This window comes from Halichoerus grypus, chromosome 5 (assembly GCF_964656455.1).
Source record: "Halichoerus grypus chromosome 5, mHalGry1.hap1.1, whole genome shotgun sequence".
Classification (NCBI taxonomy): domain Eukaryota; kingdom Metazoa; phylum Chordata; class Mammalia; order Carnivora; family Phocidae; genus Halichoerus; species Halichoerus grypus.
The window spans coordinates 110,737,518-110,760,912 of record NC_135716.1 but is presented as its reverse complement, the minus strand read 5'-3'; the positions used below and the strand labels follow the sequence as shown (position 1 = coordinate 110,760,912).

At 39.6% G+C, this 23,395-nt stretch overlaps 1 protein-coding gene across 1 annotated transcript in view; it reads left to right on the top strand.

Annotated features, from left to right (window-relative positions):
- Positions 1-432: 432 nt before the first annotated feature.
- The window catches only part of FNBP1L (formin binding protein 1 like), a 100,924-nt gene continuing 77,961 nt past the window's right edge, over positions 433-23,395 (top strand). The window contains exon 1 of the mRNA XM_078072740.1: positions 433-686. Coding sequence (XP_077928866.1) covers positions 663-686 — 24 coding nt within the window. The 5' untranslated portion in view covers positions 433-662. The remainder of the gene's footprint in view (positions 687-23,395) is intronic.

Below are 23,395 nucleotides of genomic sequence, written 5' to 3'. Positions count from 1 at the left end.
ATCACCTTACCAATCAAGACTTTAAAAAAAATAAACACAAATCTCCGACTACGTAAACCCAAGGATTTGTTAAGAGGCATCTGCCAGGATTTCGCCCAGGTGGAGGACGCAAAAGGCAGGAAGGGAGGGTGACTGGAGTTGGCTCATCTAAGGGGTCTAAGGGGTCTCAGGGCAGAGAAGGGTGGTGGGCGTCTTTCCCTTCTCTCCCTTTCCACCTTGGAGACAGCGATGCGAGTGGCGGCGGCGGTGGGATTGTCCGAGACCCAACGGGCAAGCGGGAAGAGACCTAGCAGGTGAACCCGCGGGGTGGGAGACCCTTCCGCGAGGGAACTCGCCCGCGGAGGCCCAGCGAGAGCGGGTCCGCCGCGATCCCAGGGTGCACCGCGCCCCGCCCCCTCCCCTCTCCGCGTCCCGCCTCCCCTCGGCTCGGGCCCCCTCCCTGCCGGCTCTGGGAGGCGGGGACGCGGCGTCGGCGGCGGCTTCTCCAGTCGCGTCTTTCTCACTCACTGGGGAGCCCGGCGGTGGCGGCACCTTCGGAGGCAGAGCGGCGGAGCTCCGAGCCCGTCGGCCAGCCAGTGGGAGGTCGGACAGACTAAGGGCAGATCCGACAGACGGACGGACAGCGGAGCGGCCAGACGCCCCGAGTCGCCTCAAGTTCCGCCATGAGCTGGGGCACAGAGCTGTGGGTGAGTCCGGGTGAGGGGCGCCCCGCGCGGACTCCGGCCCGCGAGGGGCGCGGGCCGGGCAGGCGCCGCTGACCGTCGGCGGCCAGAGCGCTTTGGGTCATCCCCGCCCCTGGCGCTAGGGGAGGGCGGGGGTTCCACTCTTCTTTGTGTGCAGACCCCTCTTCCCTCTCGGCCGGGGTTGAGTGGGCTGCTGGTCTGCGCTCCCGCCTCTGCCGCCGCGGCGGGGCTGAGGGCAGCGCCTTGGACGGCGGGGAGGAGCGGCCCGCGGGGCTCCCGCGTCCGCCGCCATCCTCTCCCTTTCCCTGTTTCTCCTTCGTCTTCACTTTCCGGACGCCTGGCTCGTTGCCGGGCCGCGCTCCTCTCCCTTTGTATCTCTTCGCCCGGAGGCGGGGGAGGGGGTCCATTGTCCCGAAGGGGCGCTGTTCGCGGGCGGGGAGGGGGCCCGCTGTGGCCCCCAGCCCGGGCGAGGGTCCCCGGGGCGAGGGCGTCGCCGGGCCAGGACGGCGCGGGGAGCCTCGAGGCGCCGCCCACCGCCCTCGCCCCAGGTAGGGGGAGCCTGGCGGCTTTGTTCCGAGCCCGGCCTCCGGCCAGCCAGGCCCAGCCCACAAACCCATTTCCCTCTCCCAGTCTGTGTGCCCCGAACCCGCGCGTGGCCTCGGGGACTCCGGCTGGGCTATCCCCGGCTGTTACCTTGGGCTGGGGGGGAGGGGGGTTGGCTTTTGGAATCTGAATTAAATTGATGGATCGACGGGGAAGCCAATTTTGCCGAAAGGAGCGTAGGGCTTCCCGATAGCTTTACTTCCCCTTCCGCTGTTCTTTATTCCCACTCATTCTCCCTGTTTTCTCTTTCCTCCTTGCCTTTCTTGGGCGCTGAAGGTTTGAGACAATGCCCAGTGTTTGGCCAAGGTGCGGGTGGACTGAAATAGGTCGGAGAATTTGCTCGCGACGCGGCTTCACAAGGGTGGAGGTGTGGAGGGTAGTGATTTCTCAGGTGCAGCCGAGGGACCCGGGGCGTGGGGGCGCTGTCCCGAGAGCTGCCGGGCTTCAGCCACTCCCCTTTTTATCCCACCTGTGCACATTTTCCGTGCCTTTTGTTAACGAGGGTCTTGTGAAACCACTGCAGAGAAAGGGGAGAAAGAACTTTTTTATCTCGGTAGGAGCATGTAGGATGCGAATGAAGGTAGATTGGTTAATTGAAGGGCAAAATGTTTTCTTCGGTTATTTTTCACCTCTTAACCACAGATTGGGAATTTTAGAACTGAAAGAGACTTTAGAGTTCATCTAGGAGAACACTTAGCCAGCCCAGGAATCTCCTGCAACATTCCGGACAAGTGTTTGCCCAGTCTGTAAACACACCACCCAAGAGAAAATACCTCAGACATTCGTTTCTTAGATAGCATTAATTGTTCTTATATTAGAGAGGATTATGTAGTAAATGAATTATATAAAATTTAACCCTTTACTTTAGATTCGCAGGCATTATTGGTCTTTTCCCTTTGATTTTGTACATTTTATAATTGATTATAGTGCGTCAATTAAAGTAGATGAATGTAGTTTTATTTTCCATTTTTATAATTAGAAAATATATTTTTTACACACTTAAATGATCCACGTTTCAGAGGAAGCAAAAATGTACTTAGAATATTTTTTTAAAGTACACATAGGAAGAGTAGAGTAATATTTAGATTTAACTTTTAGATTTAAAAAGCACTTTCTATCATAGTACAGAAAAACAGTTTGAAGGAGAAACAGTATTTTAGTGAAGATTAAAATGCGATTTTTAAAAGTTTTTTTAAGTTATAATTTATAGTGCATTCAGAAGTGATTAGCAATCCCACATTGTCTCCCGTAATTTGGTTAGTTACTTTCAGCATTTGAATAGTTTCTCAGCAGTTTGGAAAGGTAAACTGTAGAAGAGATGGGAATTTCTGTTAACTAAAAATTGTTTTGTAGCGTTTTGGAAATTATGAAAAAAAAGATTTTAAATTAAGTTTCCTCTTAAAATTTAATGCACCATGTTTCAAACTTTTTAGTGGTTTTAGGATTTGAGGGAGAGATTTATTAGAAACTAAATGATAGAGAATCAACCAGTATCATCTGGATGCTTAAACCTTAGGTAGGTAGAAGTTGTTGTAGAGGGCTATTGTTAGGACCAGAAGAGACCTTAGAAAAATTTGATTGGACTTCCTGTTTTTACTGTTCTGTTTTGAATAAGGATATTGTGCTTCCAGTGGATTGTAACAAACACCTATACTGTGCTCTTGTCATTGAGGAATTTGAGGTTGGGAGAATTCTCTTGAAATTCTGAGTTTAGAAACCAGTTCTATTATTTCATGTTTAGGATCACATTACTATCCCAAAGGTTTAATTATTGGAACATGTTGTTACAAAAATATGAATGCAGTTATGCACTCAAGCTTAAGTTTTTTCCTTATATTCTTTGGAATTTCATTGCTATTTTAATGCTTCTTAAGTCTTATGTTAAATTTGAAAATAAACTAATAAAATAGAGAACCACTTTAGTACTGACTCTGGGGGACAGAACTAATAGTGATAGGCTAAGTCGGTTATGTCAGACTTTGTTGTGTGTGGTTGTGAGGGGATATGAATTAACTGGTACTAGATTTGAGCTGTGCTTCAAGGTATTTCAAGGGTTCCAAATGAGCATTTAAGTAAGCATTGAATATATGCTAGAGACTTGGTTCTGTGTTCTGGGTAATATCAAACAAAGAGATGACAGTGTCTTCATTTCTTCAGGCTGCAACATAATTATAAGATAGCATCTTAAGTGTTGTTTATTGTGTTGATTTTTTTTTTTTATTATCACAGGAAGAATGCTTGGATCAAAAAGAGCCCAAGTATGAATCAATGATTTCACAAATCAGATTTTGTAATTATTAGCTCTTTTTACAAGGAAGAAAATTAGAGTTGGAGAAGTTATATGTTTAGTCAATAAGTTTTATTTATTAGGAGATACTTTTTTGGTGTTTGAGGCGCCAAATTTTGCCAGGAAAAAAAAAATCTGTGTATGGATTGTGAATGTGTATATAGATATGAAAAAAATATGGCTGAGCACGTTATATTCATATCATGATTTATTCAGAAATTTGTTCCCCAAGGGAAATGAGGTGACTCTTCTGGAAGTTAGAAGGTAGCTTCCAATATCTGACTTAATTTATTGGGTCTTATAAACCTTTTCTATTTATTTAAAAAAATTTTTTTTTTTTTTAAAGATTTTATTTATTTATTTGACAGAGAGAGACACAGTGAGAGAGGGAACACAAGCAGGGGGAGTGGGAGAGGGAGAAGCAGGTTTCCCGCTGAGCAGGGAGCCCAATGCGGGGCTCGATCCCAGGACCCTGGGATCATGACCTGAGCCGAAGGCAGACGCTTAACAACTGAGCCACCCAGGTGCCCCCTTATAAACCTTTTTTATGCCTTAGTTTCCTGGTCTATGTGATTTTTGGCCCTTAGTTTTAAGAGTATATAATTTAGAAGCCATTGTTATTTTCATTAAATTATTAGTTAAGTGCATTTGACAAAGCTCGTGCCCTTTTTTCTTTTTGAGATTTTATTTATTTATTTGAGAGAGAGAGAGAGTACAAGCAGGGAGAGGGGCAGAGAGAAAAGCGGACTACCTGCTGAGCGGGGAGCCCTACTCAGGGTTCGATCCCGGGACTCTAGTCTCATGACTTGAGCTGAAGGTAGATGCTCAACGGACTGAGTCACCCAGGCATCCCGCTCATGCTCTTGATTCAGTGGATACCCCCAGTCTTAACCCTTAATGCTTCTTTATCTTTGTCCTTGTAACATTTATTTAATATCTATGCTGTAAGTGTACTAGACTTTTGAGTCTTGGGAGTATAGAACTGGATTAATCTCTTTGTTTTCACTGACTAAAACGATGCCTATAGCTGATCACGCATGTTTTGCCCAATTGAATTCATAGTTCATTACCTAGAATATTGATTACTGATTAAAATGCATCCTGGAGGATGGTCTTTATGGTTCTGAAGGCCTTTGTAGGTGATGATGGATTAAGTGGTCTAGATAACAGTTCAAGAATGTCTAAATAAGTTGAAACCAAGATTATGAAGTTAAGGTTTAGTGTTTGGGTTAAAAACTTTTACAGTTGGGGAAAAACTGACCTAAAGGTAGTTCTTGTGACTTTACCTGACTTATAGCTCTGTGATGTGACTGTAAAAATAGCTGGTGAGATAAATCTTAGACCACATTAATAGATTTGTCTAGAAGACAGCAGTGTAGTTCCATTGTAGTCCATAGTGGTTAGACTATCTCTGTAATATTGACTTGAACATTACTTCACATTTTTTAGAAAATCTGTGTAGAGGAGGTTGACAGTGAAGACTCCTTGTTAATTAAAGTTAATGGTATTGCTTTTTTCAAAGGCCATGAAATTGCTGTAGGAATTTAGTTTAAACAATAAAGTAATTATTGAGTGTCTGTTAAGGGGAAGCACTGTGAATGTATGGTGAAATTTGTGAAGGTTTGTAATATGGTCCTGCTACGAGGAAACTTAGAGTCATTTTGAGGTGATACTCTTTCCTAACTCCAAAATACTCCTCTATGTTGGTATCACTGTCCCGAAGGTCTTCAGTTGACCAGTTCCTCTGAACCCCCCTTTTTTTCAGAGTACACATTCTGGATAACATCTTTCTTATGGGACTACCACCTTATGTTACAGTTATTTCTTGTACATTCAAACCTTTGGAAAATAGTCATGGTATAAATATTTGTATCTTATGTTCCATTTTGTTGATAGGAATTGTTGTGTTCAATATTGTATTACAGCTATTGTTCTTAGTTAAGGAGGCTGAGAGTTAATCAAGACACCTATTTATGCCACCATTCTGTCCTGACTGTATTAAAGTGGAAGCTGGAGAATGGCCTCTAACCAATATCTCTCCTCTGCATTTGCTGCTTCCTTAAACCACTCAGTTCCACTCCCCTTCCCTGCCTTTATTTTGGAACACTTAAGCTATTTCTCCTTCCCCCAGTCTATAATTGTGAGTTTGGCTGGATACTTACAAGCCTATTTTACGGGGGAGTCTGGGTGGCTCAGTCAGTTGAGCGTCTGCCTTGGCTCAGGTTGTGGTCCTGGGAACAGTATACACGGGACTCCTTGCTCAGCGGGGAGTCTGCTTTTCTCTCTCCCTCTCCTCCTCCCCCTGCTCGTGCTCTCTCTCTCAAATAAATGAATAAAATCCTTAAAAAATTTTTTTACCAACTTTTTCCTATCCAAGAGCCCCTATTTGCAGGCAGAAAATAAGAGAATAGTAATGATTTATAATTATGGCACTTGTAGGTGCTGTCTTATTTATTAGTCTTCAGTCCTTAAACATTTTTAGCTCAAGCAAAAAAGAAAAATTCTGTTTTGGGAACATAGTCCTACCTACAGCGTATTAAAAACTTGTGGGAAAAGATTATATAAAGATTTTGTTTTATAGGAAACAAAAGCTGTTGCATGTATTAGTCCAGGCTTTGTAAATCAGATATAACATAAAGATACTTGGTATGCGCTTTGGAATAAGGAAGATTTTGCATATAGGTGCCTAAGTTCCTAGAGGGCAGAGATCATGTCTTATTCATTGCTTAATCATTGTCTGATTCATTGCTGTATTTTCCCTTGTCAGCACACCGCCTGGCATAGAGCCTGATGCTACTCAGATCTTTAGTAACTGTTTGCTGGATTGACCTGAGTGTAGTGGTTAGGTTTGGCTTGAATTTTGAGTATGGGATGGCTGAAAGTAATGATGCAGGGTAGATTGGGACCAGGCTAAGAGGTTGATTTGGCTGAATGCTTGATTTACATTTTTTTTTTTTTTAAGATTTTATTTATTTATTTGAAAGAGACACAGCACAGGGAGAGAGGAAACACAAGCAGGGGGAGTGGGAGAGGGAGAAGCAGGCTTCCCGCTGAGCAGGGAGCCTGATGCGGGGCTGGATCCTAGGACCCTGAGATCATGACCCGAGCTGAAGACAAGACGCTTAACTGACTGAGCCACCCAGGCGCCCCTTGATTTACATTTATGAACACACACACACACACACACACACACACACATATTATTTATTTATTAGCGTATAAGAAACTTGATTTTTAGACCATTTAAAAATCCACAGAAGGAAGTTGTAGTTTGTGTTAGTAGAAGGGATTATTTCTTCCTTCTGAATGCTTTAGTGGCGGGAGGAAGAATCCCCCTGGGTTTTAAAAGATGAAAGTTTATTGATTTTATCACCTCTGCAAGAATATTTGAAGGGTGTTCGTTCTTTTAACAATGTGTTATTGGTCCCGATATCAGCTGTATTTTTTAAATATATGTTACTTCTGCAGTTTGTTTGTACTGTTTTTCCTTATCTATGAGTTAGTGTTTTTACTTCTATATCAGTTTAGTTCCAGTGCTTTTTCTGAGGCTGAGAGGTGTTCATTGGGAAATGTAGTAAGTTTTGATCCTCCCAGTTTTGCTCTAATTAATAGCTTCATGAGCTGATTCATGCACTAATTTTCTCATATAACAAAAATATTTTGGAATATTTTGAGGTATCACCTTTAATTGATGGCAGAATGATAGATGCTTTAAAATTGAAAATTGTGCTTAAAAATCTGTTGATACAGTTAATTTTAATATTGTCACCTGTGCTTTTAAGCATTTTCCTTTTTTCCTTATAATAAGTTGTATTCTGTGATTACTTTTACAGGATTTTCATTGACTAGTTCTTTAAAACCACCTGTTTTACACCATAGGGAGCTGCTATAAGGCATTGTAAGATGATGTCTGACCGCTTTTTGTAATGTGGGATTTAGCATTTAGAATTTGGATAGAGCCCAAGAGAAAGAAATCTAGAACAATAAGAATAAAAGTTTTTGTAAGATGTCCCTATTGCATCCAAATTAGTTATTGATATTTGGGACTTAGGAGCAATTTTTCCTTAAGTTCTTGATGGAAAACTAATCATCAGACTTTCACAATGCCTCATGAAATATGTGAAGTATTAGTATTATATATTTCTTATAGTTTGAAAAAATATAAATGTTTATATAGAGTCAGATTTTCCTGTTTTTTCCCACACCATTATTTTGTTGTTTCCAGAGTGAAAGTCATCTGTTTTGTTCCTGCTGTAGCCCTGCTGTATACCTAATTTGTTCAGAAGGAATGGGCATATAATAGGCACTGAATTATTTGTTGAATGAGGAAATCAATGAATTGCTGTAACTCTATCATCAGATGTTTTGCATACTAAGGGTATTTAGGCTTTTTTCCCCAGCATGTATATTTCTTTTATCTTTAACTTTAGGGATCCTTTGTTTTTAAGTAGATTCCACACCCAGTGTGGGACTTGAACTCATGACTCCCAGATCAAGAGTTGATGCTCTACCGACTAAGCCAGCCAGGTGCCCCTTTAGGGATCCTTTTTATAATCTGGAAATATAACTGATTGTGCCTATTCATATGAAATTTTTTTCTTTTAGGTCTGGAATTCTCATTTCCTTGATTGAGTACAAATGATTATTTTTTAGTGATGGCATATCTTATGACCCTTTGGATTCTAAAGATTTTTTTTTATTATTTGAGAGAAAGAGCAGGAGAGAAAGCGAGCACAAGTGAGAGGCAGAGGGAGAAGCAAACTCCCTGCTGAGCAGGGAGCCCCGATGTAGGGCTCAATCCCAGGACCCTGGGATCATGACCTGAGCTGAAGGCAGGCACTTAACTGACTGAGCCACCCAGGCACCCCGAACCTTTGGATTCTAAAAATGGGAACAGTTAACATTCTCATGTAAATTGTCTGAGACTTAATGAATTGGGAAAACATAAAAGATTGGTTTTTAGTGAATACAAGTGTTGATTCTGAGAGATTTTTGACAAATGTTAGTGGTGGTTAGTTGAGATTTTTTTTCCATTAGAAATTATAAAAGTCAAAATTATTGAAACAGCTATGGTAAATAGCTTTTGAATAAATACAAACTATAACTTTTGAGTCAATTTTCTAGACTTAGAACACGAACTAAATAACATCTTTTACTGTTTGCCAAGGCTGAATATAATCAACATTTGTTAACTTTTTGAGTCAACATTTGTTAACTTCTTTTACCTTCATTTTTTTTAAGTTTCATTAAGATATAACATTCATACATTAAAGTGTACAGATCTTACATGTACAACATTAAGATTTTTTTAAAAAAAATAAACACACTTCTGTAATTCCCACTAAGATGAAGATACAGAAGTTTCCTTCATGCCTTTCCCAGTAAATATCTGCCCAAAAGTAACCACTATTCTGACTTGTATTGCCTTTGATTATTTTGTAGGTTTTTTAAACTTCACATGAATATTATCATGCATTGTATATTCTTTTTCGTGTCTTCTTTCATTTAACATGTTTTATGTGAGAATCATCCTTTATGTTTACTTTGTGGTATTCCATGTTATGTATAGGATTTATATTTTCTTCTTCTGTGTGCCTGGGGTCACTCCTAGTCTGGGACCACCTTAAACCAAGTTCAGGGCTTGAAATTCCTTTGTGTGGTTGTTGCGTTTTGATTTCTGTCCCCATATCTTGTGCTATGTTATCAAAACAAAGATCCTGTTTTTCAGGATTGGCAAACATCCTCAGGGAAAAAGTAGCTTATATGCTTTTTTTTTTTCCTTCCCTTTTTGGGTTCTCATTTTTTGCTTGTGACTTTGTAATTCCTTGTTATCTTGGCTTGTCTTTGATGCTTTACATTTTTGAAATATATTTTATCCATATTTCAGAGTTTTTATCCAGTAGAATAGTGATAGGTGATCCAAAAAACCTAGCTTGCTACTATTGGAAACTGAAAATTGTTACACTGAGTTTTTAATTATTTTGCTATTGTATTTTTAATTTCTAAGAGATGTTTTTTGTTTGTTTTCTCAGTGTACTTCTTTTTTTCTTTTTTAAAGATTTTTTATTATTTGACAGAGAGAGACACAGTGAGAGAGGGGACACAAGCAGGGGGAGTGGGAGAGGAAGAAGCAGGCTTCCCACTGAGCAGGGATCATGACCCTTAACGACTGAGCCACCCAGCCGCCCACCCCCCCCTTTTTTTTTATTAAAATGTTTATTTATTCATGGGAGTCAGAGAGAGAGAGAGAGAGAGAGAGAGAGGCAGAGGGAGAAGCAGGCTCCCCGCCTAGCGGGAAGTCCGATGCGGGACTCAATCCCAGGACCCTGGGATCATGACCTGAGCCGAAGGCAGACACTTAACCATCTGAGCCACCCAGGCGCCCTTTTTTTTCTTTTTTAAGTAGTTTCCATGCCCAGTGTGGATCCCAGTGTGGGGCTTGAACTCATGACCCTGAGATCAAGAGTTGAGCTGAAATCAAGAGTCAGACGCTTAACCGACTGAGACACCCAGTTTTCTGAATGTACTTTTAACATAGCATCCTCCACTTACCTTCTCTTAGGTCTTTGTGTATACCAAAAATAGGTTTTTTGTTTTATTGTGTTTAGTTTTCTTACCCTTGCATAATATTTGTAGCCTCTAAGTTGCTTTGTTTCCCTTTTTGCTAGTTTTGGTTCTTGTTTTTTATGTTAGAGACTTTCTTTAAATATTTTGTGACCCCAGGATCCTGGAAAGATGTCTGCTAAGATTAGGGCATACTAGGGGCTCCTGGGTGGCTCAGTCGTTAAGTGTCTGCCTTCGGCTCAGGTCATGATCCCAGGGTCCTGGGATCGAGCCCCACATCAGGCTCCCTGCTCGGCGGGAAGCCTGCTTCTCCCTCTCCCACTCCCCCTGCTTGTGTTCCCTCTCTCACTGTGTCTCTCTCTGTCAAATAAATAAATAAAATCTTAAAAAAAAAAAAAAAAGATTAGGGCATACTGAGTTCTGATATGCCCTACCTGTAAGTTTAGGGTTTGGGCCATTTGAAGTTTTTGATTCCTTTTTGGTTAATAGTTCCCCCTGGGATTGTTCAGATCTTCTACCTCCTTTCCAATCCTATTGTGAAAGCTCAGGAGGTGTTTACTGTAGTTTTTCTTTTGAAGTCACACTTATCACCGCTGTTTATGGTGCTGGGGGCTACAACTTTTTTTTTTTTTTTTTAACAGGTGCTTAAACAAATAGTTTATTTGTCTTATTATTATTTTTTTTATTTTTAAAGATTTTATTTATTTATTTGAGAGAGAGAATGAGAGAGAGAGAGCATGAGAGGGGGGAGGGTCAGAGGGAGAAGCAGACTCCCCGCCGAGCAGGGAGCCCGATGCGGGACTCGATCCTGGGACTCCAGGATCATGACCTGAGCCGAAGGCAGTCGCTTAACCAACTGAGCCACCCAGGCGCCCCTTATTTGTCTTATATAACAAGATATTGGGTAGGCAGTCACTGGCTTGGATTTAGAACTTAGCACTTTCAGGACTGTTTTGGACTTTCCCTCAGTTGCAAGTTCCAGCTCCAACAATCTTGTCTGTATTTAAGGCCAAAAAAAGAAAAAAAAGGAAAGTAAGAAAAAGAAAGAGTAACAACATCAAATATGTCTGCCTCTTTGTCAGGAAGGCAAAAGCTTTCCCAGTGTTTCTACAACAAACTTCCCCTTAGGTCTCATTGTCCAAAGCTGGGCACATTGCCACCTGAATAAGAGTAGGGTTTTATTAGAAAGGAAGAAGGGGAATAAGTATAAGGTACCCCAAAATAGAGAATTTATGGTGTCTGTCCTCAGGGAATTAATGACTGCTTTGTAGAGGCAAACACACACATGCATATTTATTTATTTATGGATATTTGAATAATAGCAAGAGGGTTAAGAAAAGGCAGTAATACAAGTGATGAAGCAGATATTTTAGAGTTGAGGTCTTTCAGAGTCTGACATGGCCCACCATCATTTTAAGAGCTTGATGGTAAAGGGCTTTTGTGTCTTACCTGGAATTTATAGCCCACCTTTTGTTTGCCATACTGTGCCATGTTGATATCACCTGCCAGAATAGATGGGTGTTTTGCATAATGGTCAGAATTGATGGTCAGGGCTTGTTGAAGTTTACCTAACCTCAGGCTGAGTGAAGGAAGTTCTGAACTGCAGGGACTGAGGAAGGGGTAGTGAAAAAGAAGTCCAGAAGTTTATTTTGTGAAGAGAAAGTTTTCCTGGATGTTGGAAACAATAATGATCTCCTGTAATGACCCAGGTCTCTTAGTCATGTAGATATAATACCAAGCTATAAAATTGACTCCAGGAAGTAAGAGGCCATCAGCCTGGAGTTACTGGCACTTGCTTTTCTTTCTTTCTTTTTTTCTTTCTTTAAATTGATACATCAGAATGGTACATTTCTTACAAATAATGAATATTAGTATATTATTATTAACTAAAATCCAAAGTTTATTCAGATTTCCTTAGTTTTTACCTAATGTCTTTCTGTTCCATGTTACATTTAATTGTCATGTCTCCTTAGGCACTTCTTGTCTACCATTTTTTCAGACTTGTTCTTGACCTTGAGAATTTAGAGGAGTATTGGTCAGGTATATTGCGGGGTGCCTCTACTGGAATTTGTTTGATGTTTTTATTTGTGATCGGACTGGGGTTACGTGTTTTGGGGAGGATGATCAAGTGCCATTTTCATCACATCATTTCAAAGGTACATATTATCAACAGGATTTATTACTGTTTGATTTTGCTCACTTGGCTGAAGTAGTGTTTGTCATATTTCTTCCCTGTAAAGTTATTTTTTCCCCTTTTTCTATACTGTACTCTCTGGAAGGAAGTCACTGTTGTAGCCCACACTTAAAGAGAAAGGGGTTATGCTCCCTTTTTTTATGATTGGAGTAGCTACATAATTTATTGGAATTCTGCATGGAAAATTTATCTCTTCTCCCCCATTTATTAATTTACTCATTCATTTATAGCAGTATGGACTCAAGGATATAATCCAGTGCTGCTTCATTTATTTTGCTCAGATTGTTCCAGCTTTGGCCATTGTGAGTGCTTTCAGTTGGCTGCTGTGCCCCTGTAACACATCTCCATCAGTAAGGACTTTTAAAAAAAAAAGATTTATTTATTTATTTGAGAGAGAGAGAGAGAGAGAGAGCGCGCATGAGCAGGAGGAAGGACAGAGGGAGAGGGAGATAGGGAAAGCAGACTACCCACTGACAGGGAACCCGACATGAGGCTCGATCTCAGGGTCCTGGAATTGGATGCTCAACCAACTGAGCCACCCTGGCACCCCAATAAGGATTTTTTTAAAGAACAACTTTACTTCCTTGGACTATAAGATGGTCCAGGCTCATCTTGCATATTTTCTGTCCCAGTCCTAGAATCAGCCATTTCTCCAAAGAGCCCTGGTTCCTTTTATTGGAGAATGGTATTAGAGACCAAGATACAGGTGGTAGATGTGCTTGCTACTGCAGTTTTATTCTTTTAGTCTCTCTCAGCTGATAAAACAAAGAAATGCATGTGTAGGTGCACTGTATCTATAAATAATTCTATATGTCATAATATGTGTGTCTATTAAATATTTAATGATGTCTCCAACAGTAATCCATTTGTATATGTATCCTTCTAGCCTCTTCTTGCTTCTCTGTAAATTCCCACTTGGGACAACTCCCTTTGGCTGCCATCCATTTGCTTAATTGTTCCTTTTCAGTATAGCTGTAGTATAGCAATATCAGAGTTACTAACCTGTAGCCCTGTGGGGAACAACTTTATGAACTAGAGTACAGTGCTTATATGCAGTTCCTTTTCCCCCTAGTTCTACAGACTCTTAATTCTTAAAGTTACTTACGTCAGCACCATTTACTCCCCCCAGCCCCCTCAGTGAACTTGTTTCATACATTTATAATACAGTTAGATTTTTTTTTAATCTCAGTCTGCATTCTTTCTTGGGATCCTCTGACTTTCTCAATGATTTTTTTAAAAATTGCATAGATAGGGGCACCTGGCTTGCTCACTTGGTTAAGCTATCCTCTTGATTTCAGCTCAGGTCATGATCTCAGGGTTGTGAGATTGAGCCCCATATGGGGCTCCAGGCTGGGCGTGGAGCCTGCTTAAAGATTCTCTCTCTCCCTCTCCCCTTGCCCCCACCAGTACCTCCCCTGCTCGAAGTTTCTCTCTCAAAAAATAAAATAAAAAATTGCATACACTAAGGCTATGACTAATAGACTAAGGCTCGTTCCTTGTGCTGTGAATTCTGTAGGCTTTGACAAAGGTATAATGTTATGTATCCAACATTCCAAGATCATATAAATAATAGTTTCACCTCTTAAAAATCCCCTGTGGCCTGTCTCACCCCTGTTAGGATAGCTACTGTGAAAACAACAGAAAAAAAACAAGTGTTGGTGAGGATGTGAAGAACCTGTGCACTATAGGTGGGAATGTAAAATAGTGCAGCTACTGTGAAAAACAGTATGGTGGTTCCTCAAAAATTAACCATGGAATTACCATATAATCCCGCAATTCCATTTCTGAGTATATACCAAAAGAATTGAAAGCAGGGTCTTTTTTGTTTGTTTTAAAGTAAGTTCTACATCCAAAGTGGGGCTTGAACTCAAGACACTGAGATCACAAGTTGCATGCTCTACCTACTGAGCGAGTCAGGCGGTCTGAAACCAGGATCTTGAGAGAGATTTGTACACCCACGTTTATAGCATTATTCACAGTAGCTAGAGAGTAGCAGTCCAGGTATTGATCAACAGATAAATGGATAAGCAAAATGGTGTGTAGATACAATGGAATGTTATTAAGCTTTAAAAAAGAAGGAAATGCTGACCTTTGCTGCTAAAATGGATGAACCTTGAGGACATTATGGTAAGTGAAATAAGCCACAAAAAGAAAATACTGTATGATTTCACTTAGGTACCTGGAGTAGTCACATTCATAGAGACAGAACATAGAATGGTGGTTGCTGGGGCAGAGGGGAGGAGGGAATGAGCAGTTATGGTTTAATGGGTATAATTTTAGTTTTGAAGATGAAAAGAATTCTGATAGATGGTGGTGAATGTACTTAACACTGTACAGTTAAAAATGATTAAGATGGGGGTGCCTGGGTGTCTCGTTAAGCATCTGCCTTTGGCTCAGGTCATGATCCTGGGGTCCTGGGTTCGAGTCCCGCATTGGGCTCCCTGCTCCGCAGGAAGCCTGCTTCTCCCTCTCCCACTCCCCCTGCTTGTGTTCCCTCTCTTGCTGTGTCTCTCTCTGTCAAATAAATAATAAAATCTTTAAAAAAAAAAAGATTAAGATGGTAAATTTTGTCTTATGTATATTTTTACTCCCCTCCACCAAAAAAAAAAAAAAAAAAATCCCGTGTGCTGTTACCTGTTCATCCCTCCCTACCCAACTAATGATTTTTTTTTTTTAGTAGACTTCTTTTTAAATTAGCAGTTTTAGGTTCGCAGCCAAATAGAGCGTAAGGTAGAGATTTCCCATATGTCTCTTGCCCCCAGGTATGCATAGCTTCCTCCATTATCAGCATCTTCCACCAGAGTGGTACATTTGCCACAATTGATGGACCTACATTTACAGATCATTATTACCCAAATCCATAGTTTACATGAGGGTTCACTCTTGATATTGCACATTCTATGGATTTAGGCAAATGTATAATGACATAGCCACCATTCGGATATCATACAGAGTAGTTTCACTGCTCTAAAAGTCCTTTGTGCTCCACCTATTAATTCTTCCTCCTTTCTAACCTCTGACTACTGATCTTTCTTTGGACTTTTCATCACCCTTAAAGCCAGTACCCATTAGGAGTAACTATTTCTCTCTCGTCTGCAAACTCAGGGGACCTTTAGGAAACCTTTAGGACCTTTAGGAAACCACTAATCTACTCTCTTTCACTAAGCATTTGCTTATTTTGGACATTTCATCTAGATGGAATCATACAATATGTGGTCATTTGTAACTGGAATTTTTCAATAAGCATAATGTTTTCAAGGCTTATCTATGTTACAGCATATATAATTAAAATTCACTTTTTTCGGGCGCCTGGGTGGCTCAGACATTAAGCGTCTGCCTTTGGCTCAGGTCATGATCCCAGGGTCCTGGGATCAAGCCCCGCATCGGGTTCCCTGTTTGGCGGGAGGCCTGCTTCTCCCTCTCCCACTCCCCCTGCTTGTGTTCCCTCTCTTGTTGTCTCTCTGGCAAATAAATAAATAAATAAATAAATAAAATCTTAAAAAAAAATTCACTTTTTTCATTACTCAGTAATATTCCATTGTATGCATGCATATACCACATTTTATTAACCTGTTCATCAGTTTATGGACATTTGGGTTGTTTCTACTTTTGGCTGTTATGAATAATGCTGCCATGAACATTTGTGGATAAGTTTTTGTGTGGACATAAGTTTTTATTTCTCTTGGGCATATACTTAGTGGAATTGCTGGGTCATATGGTAACTCTGTGTTTAACTGTTTGAGGAACTCCCAAACCGTTTTTGCATTTTACATTCCCACCAGCAAAATAGGATTCTGATTTCTTCACATCCTTGTCAAAACTTGGTATCATGTGACTTTTTGATTATAGCCATCATAGTGGGTATGAAGTGATATCTCATTGTGGTTTTGATTTGCATTTACTTTATTGACAAATGATGTTGAGCATCTTTTTATGTGCATTTACATATCTTCTTTGGAGAAATGTCTTTTGGCTTCAGTTATTAAGGTTCACCTTAATTTGCTGTGGTGGTATGTATTAGTAAAATATAAATAAAAACCAGTATTGATGGCAGTGGTATTGTATTGAGAAAAAAAGAAATTTAATTGCAAAGCTAAGAAGATACAGATGTTTGATTTTTGGCATTTAATTAGAGAAACTTAAAATCCAAGTGTAAATGTTAGCTATGCTCTCTTTTATGTTTAAGAAACTTTTCAGCTAAGTGGCACTCCACTTGGCTTTCTTCCTTTAGCTCTGACCATGATGGCAGTGCTTGTCATTGTCAAGTAGAAACTTCATGTTGTTCGATCTCAGTAGTTTCGGCTATGAAAGGCAAGGAAAGGTGGGGTCTAGGAGATACTTAAAAATAATGAAAACTTCCGTATAATTCATACATGACCTTTTGAATTTTGAATTTTACTGCAGAATTTAGTTAATGTCTGGAACTAAGATAACTTTGTTCTTCAGATCTATTCTAAGAAGACTAATGGCAATGTTCTTTTTTAGTGATGCGAGGTAACAAATGCTGCAGTAGTGTTTATTTACTTTTTACTTATTCTTTTGTAGATATAACGTTAGTTGTTAACTGAAGTCACATTTTTGTTTTTCTTAGTATTTTGACTATATTATCTAGGTCGAGTACCTAGATATGTTTTTTTTTTTTTTTTCCTTTTTTCTTTTCCTCTATCCTAATTGTTTCTTGGTTAGGTAAAATGTTGATCTGTTTCTGCATTCAACTTCTGATAGTCCAGAAGATATTCTTTATTTTGTGGATTTCATACACTTGAACAACAACAGTTCCTCTCTAGTTTCACTCAGCTTTTGATTATTTGGCCAGTTTGGCCTGGAGATCTGATTTATTAAGTTGTGGGGGTGTAGGTTGGTCAGCCATCTGGAGTTTTATAAAACTTTACTGGTGATTGTGGCTCTTACCCCTGGCTGAGAAACATTGTTAATTAGCAGACCTTAAAACTAACTTGGTGACCATTAGAATCATCTTGGGAATTTAAAGGCAGTAACAAGAAAACAAACTCCCAAGCTCTACTCTAACCTCCTTGATCAGAATCTGAAATATCTTTCTCCATTAAAAGCAACCAGAGCTCCCTGGAGAAATAGCTAATTCCAGGGCTGGGGCAGGGAAAGTACAAGATGAGCCTGAACTACATTGTTCTACAGGTAAGGAAGTGCTCAAAGTATGGTGAGGACATGTCAAACAGATCCCAGCTTAAAGGAGCTCCCACTGGCCAAATAATGGGACAGTTTAAAAATCAAAATAAATAGGGGCGCCTGGGTGGCTCAGTCGTTAAGCGTCTGCCTTCAGCTCAGGTCATGATCCCAGTGTCCTGGGATTGAGCCCCGCATCGGGCTCCCTGCTCAGCGGGAAGCCTGCTTCACCCTCTCCCACTCCCCCTGCTTGTGTTCCCTCTCTCTCTTTCTCTCTGTCAAATAAATAAATAAAATCTTTAAAAAAAAAATCAAACTAAATAATGATGTTTTGAATGATAATCTATGGAATAAAATGGGAACCCATGAGTACTGACAAAAATAAATGAATACATTGAAAGTTTGATGAAAAAGATAATTCATAGTTTCACAGTTAATCACAAAGGGAAAAAGAGTACTTTACACTGGAGAGCCTTGGTAGTTATCACCTTAATCAAGTGATCAGTTAGCATCACCAGTAATGGGACTAATTGAAGTCATGTGCCACCTGACTGAAGGCAATGAGGAGACTGCATCATTTCCTGTGAAAGATGCTTAATCTGAATCATGGGGAAAGATCAAACAAACTCAGAATTGATGTCATTATACAAAATAACTGGCTTGAAACCTTCAAAAGTGTCAAGGTCATTAAAGATAAGAAAAGACTAAGGAACTGTTACAGATTGAAGAACACTAAAGAAACATGACAGTATTGTCACATATCATTCTAGACTTGGTCCTGTTGTTTTAAAGGACATTGTTGGACCAATTGACAAAACTTGAATGAGGTCTGAGAATTAGATGGCAGTATTGCATCATTGTTAACTATCAGATTTTGATGGCTATATTTTCATGTAGGAGAATTTCCATGTTTGTAGAAAATACATAGTAATGGATTTGGGTGTGAGAAAAAAAAGTAAATGGGAGGTGCGAGAAGTAGAAACAGCAAGTACATAAACAGCTCTTTGGAGGAATTTGCTAAGAAAAGAAAAATAAAGTGGGACTAGGTAGGGGAATGGAGTAACCGACTTTCTTGGTTTTTGTCTTTTTTTTTAACATGGATATTAATGGGATGTATGTTTATGATGAATAGGAAAGATCTAGAGGATTGGGGAATTGATAATGTGGAAGAGGGTACAATTTTAGAATGTACTTAAGTAAGAAATGGCATGGGGTCCATGCACAAATGAAGGAATTGATCTTAGGAGCAGGGACCAAAGGAGCAGAGAAGAAGGTAGAGCACAGGCAGATAGTTTAATAATGTGAAGATGAGGTAATAATAGATTGCTTCAATTTTCCTAGTGAAAATAGAATCTAAATTAGTAGTTGAGAATGAGGAAAGATGGCGTTGGAGGTTTCATGAGCACGAGGAAGTGGCAAATTGTGAAGAGTAGGAGAGTGAACAGACCAGGAAAATGTAGGATTAAAGGTCACCCCTGAAGGCCCTCCTGAGTTTTGTGGTCAAAAATTTAAAAGTGAGACCAAGTAATATGGATGGCTGTTTTTCTCCAGCTCTGTTCAGCTGACGTGATAGGCCTATGGAGGAGTTAGACAACTGTATGTAACCAGGGTTGGATTTTATCAGAAGTACAACAAAGCAAGAGAAGGGCAAAGGAACTGAGGATGCTTGCAAGGGAATGATTACTGTGATAGACCAAGTAAGGCTATTTAACATTGACCCTCTCCCCATTGATGTTTTATCAGAAATGGGGACTTATTTTACATTGGCTTGCTTACCTCTAAGACTTATGAAAAGAGGTAGTGGTTAGGTTCTCTCCAGCAGTAACTAACTGACTTCCTCCACAGTGCTAACTGTATTAAGATTATTCATTTAGTACATTGAAGAATGTTTGGGAATCCAAAGAGTTCAGTTCAAATACTGAGTAAATTTAAAAGATTTTACTGGCTTTTTTTCAACAGTTCATGAGTCAGGCAGGATCCAGTCTAGCAGATAGAAAAGGACCTCCGAGGAGCTACAAAATGGGACGTTTATAGGCAGAAGGGAGGAGGAGCAAGGAAGTTAGCATATTGGTTATTGCAAGGTTACTTTCCTTTAGGGGATGACGGGTCTATCAGGAAGATTATCTAACTAATGCTGATCAGGTGACTCCTGATCAGTTTAAGATTTCATTTCTGGGAGAGCCAAAACTGTAATTAAGTCTCAGTTTGGTTATGTGTGACTTAGCATAAGCAAATCCATTTTGAGCTGTCTTGTTTTTAACATCCCCTGTTGCCTTTATCCTGAGGCAGAAACATTAAATGGTATATCTCTGGATATGTTACAATTTTGAAATTGTTGAATTCTCAGATTCTATTTCCTTGTACTAAAAATATTTATCATGGAGATAAACATCTCCCTTACTACTGGTTTTCATTTTTTAATGAACATTTCCAATTCTAAGTTTTGGCTGCTGTCAGCTTCTCTTTAACATCTGACCCAGAATCTCATCACCCCCATTTTTCCGTTCTTTAAAGTTTAATTTAAAACTCTCTTGGCTTTTTCTCATTTATGTGTGTTTTAAACCTGTGAGGGCTCATAAAGGGGACACCCTGTTTCTCTCATGTGTCCTTTGCACCCAGGTCACTTTAGAGCATTCATTGCTGTTCTCTTACGAGTTTTCATATAATTTCTGGGTTTCCAATCTTAAGATTACCAGCGTATCTTCTAGAAGAAGCATGGACTAGGTTTCTCAAACTTGGCTCTATTGACATTTGGGCTGGATAATTTTTTGTTGAGGCAGAGTAGGAGCTGTCCTGTGTACCATAAGAGGTTTAACAGCATCCCTGGCCTCTCCCCACAGGATACCAATAGCAATTCCCCCTCCCGCTTCTCACCATTGAGACATCCAAAAATATCTCCAGACATTGTCAAATGTCCCCTGGGTGGGGAGGGGTTGAAATTGACCCCAGCTGTCAAATGTCCCCTGGGTGGGGAGGGGTCGAAATTGACCCCAGTTGAGAACCATATGGTGGACTGTTGAACTTTTTTTTAAGTACACTCCATGCCCAGCATGGAGCCCACTGTGGGGCTTGAACTCACGACTCTGAGATCAAGACCTGAGCTGATATCAGGAGTCCGATGCTTAACAGACTGAACCACCCATGCACTCTGTAGATTGTTGAACGTTTAATAAAGATTGTTCATCTACCTTCAAGTCTGGCATAAATCTAACCTGTATATAGTAATTTAGATTTTCAGAAAAAGTGGGATATAAGCTTAAGCTTTGTAAACTTTAAATCATTTTAAGTGAACTGGATGAATATATCTTTAATATGATAGCAGGACATTGATAGATTTTTACTGAGCTGAAATAAATGAAAACAACTTATTCTCAAAGAAATTTGCTAGTGAGTTCTTCTTAAAGCAATTAATTTGTCCATTTAGTTTTTGTAATTTAAAAAACTCTGAATTTCTTCAAAGAAATTGCATATACAGGGGCACCTGGGTGGCTCATTCGGTTAACTGTCTGCCTTCTGCTCAAATTATCCCAGAGTCCTGGGATCGAGTTCCGAATCGAATCGGGCTCCTTGCTCAGCAGGGAGCCTGCTTCTCCCTCTGCCTGCCACTCCCCCTGCTTATGCTCTCTCTCTCTGACAGATAAATAAATAAAATCTTAAAAAAAAAAAAACAAAAATATCCAAATTATAAAAAAAAGAAATTGCATATACATACACATGTATAATGACTGAGCAATAGTCTTTCTTAATGACCCTGAATGCATCTTTTCTATGTTCAGTATAAAGCCACAAGATGGGTCAACATTCAGTATTAACTGATACTTGCTATTAAGAGATAAAGTTTCTACGTAGTCTTTATATTTAATTTTTATAGCGTCTATGTATTATACCTTGACATTAGCAAGAATAAAAATAAGTAGAAAAATGTAACTCAGTTTGCTTATAGTTAAAAAATTTGACTAACATAAACTCAAATACTAGTCTGTAAAGAAAGCATTCTGTTTTTACATATATATTTATATATGTATATTTATATATACATATATAAATTTTAAAAAAAATTATGTAGTCACAACATAAGATCACTGAATGATCTAATCTATATTTAATCCTAAGGAAGGACAGTCATTCCTTCTCAAAACTTTATGCCATAGATGACAACACATAGCTCATTTAAAAAGTTAAAAGTCAAAAGATTCTCAAGTCCATTGAGGACTTGCATTTTGGCATATCCAATAAAAACGCTTACAGGTGTTCAGGGCCATGTTAGCTTGCTTTGCCCACTATTAATCTCATCTGGTAGAATGTTTAAATTGACCGGAAGTTGGAGCACATGCCACCTTTTAAAAAAAAAAATCAGTTTGCTTAAAATGAGATCAGGAGTTTTGATGTATTGAGTGTTTGATACAACTTAATTGTTATATCATTGTGTATGTGATAACTTCATGAGAATTAAAATAATATCCTTATTCAGTTAAAAAGAAGTCAAAAAGTGGGGTGCCTGGGTGGCTCAGTTGTTTAAGCATCCTACTGTTGATTTCGGCTCAGGTCATGATCTCAGGGTTGTGAGATGGAGCTCTGCATTGCTTCTGGCTCTGGGCTCAGCGGGTACTCCACTTCCCCTTTCTCTCCCTCCTCCCCTCCTCCTGGCTTGTGTACTCTCTCTCTCTCTCTCTCAAATAAATAAATAAATAAATATTAAAAAAAAAAGTCAGAAAGGTCTGTAAAACTGGAATCAGTACTTGTTCCAAATTAGTCAAAGCAACATATTGAACACTTACCATATATGTTTTACACATACCCATTTACTTTTAATAAAAACCGTAAGAGGTAGGTATTATTATTATTCCCTACTTTACAGATAAGGAAAATGAGACACAGAGACTCAGTAGTTTGAACAATATGCAAAAGCCAGTAAGAGGTGGGATTGGGACTCAGATCCAGATGGTCTGGCTTCAGGATCTGAATTCTAGACTGCTCTGCTATTCTATGTCCTACACATACTGCTGGTGGCAAATGTTCAATCTTGGATTAACTTTCATCTGCCAGCCAGGTCTCCCAAAATGAACTGGTATATACTGAAAAAAATTCACATTAATATAGATATCAGTTGAAGAAAAATGTTTGGAAAGTAAACCTGATATAAAAACTTAATGTTAACTGTGTTGCAGAGTCACTTATTAGGGTCTTACAAAATTATAAACAATTTTGTTCTTTTCTACAACTCTTGATAACTGAGAAAGATCTGTGTATTACTTACTTTTATTGTGAATGTTTTTTTCCACAAGGAAAAGGTCCTTGTTCTGAACTCATGAGTGTGATACATTAAACCTGTTACCCTATCTTGTTTTAAATTGTGTACATTTCCCAGAATCTCAAAACCTTTTCCAAGTGTGGAAGAAAAATACAGTTTTAAAAAATGTTTTAAAGTAAAAATTGACTTTACTCAGTGCATATATATTGAACATTTCCTATGCATAAACACTGTGTCAAGCACTTTCTTAGTTAATCCTTAGGGAGCTTAAAATCACAGGGCTTAAAACAAATGACATTTTCCAAACTTGGGATTTGCTGAGATGGTAACTCTAAGTAACAATACTATATGCCACGGTGGTCCCAGTGAAAAACCTGTATTTTTGCCTTAGTTTCTTCTTGGTTATTTTGCCTGCGTTGAGTGTTTTAATCCCCCTGGAGAACCATGGCCCTACTACCCTTTCCTAGTTCCTGCCAACACTCTAGCTCCTGGCATACTATTGTTTTTAGTACACCTCACCCACTGAGGTAAGTTAGATGTACTGTTCTTAGTACATCTGCCATATAAACATAACTGAATTCCAAGCAGCACTTCCACCGACTTCCCAAAGGATTTCTTCCTGGAGCTTTTGTTGCCTGCATCAGCCAGATTGGACATAACTGTTATGAAGA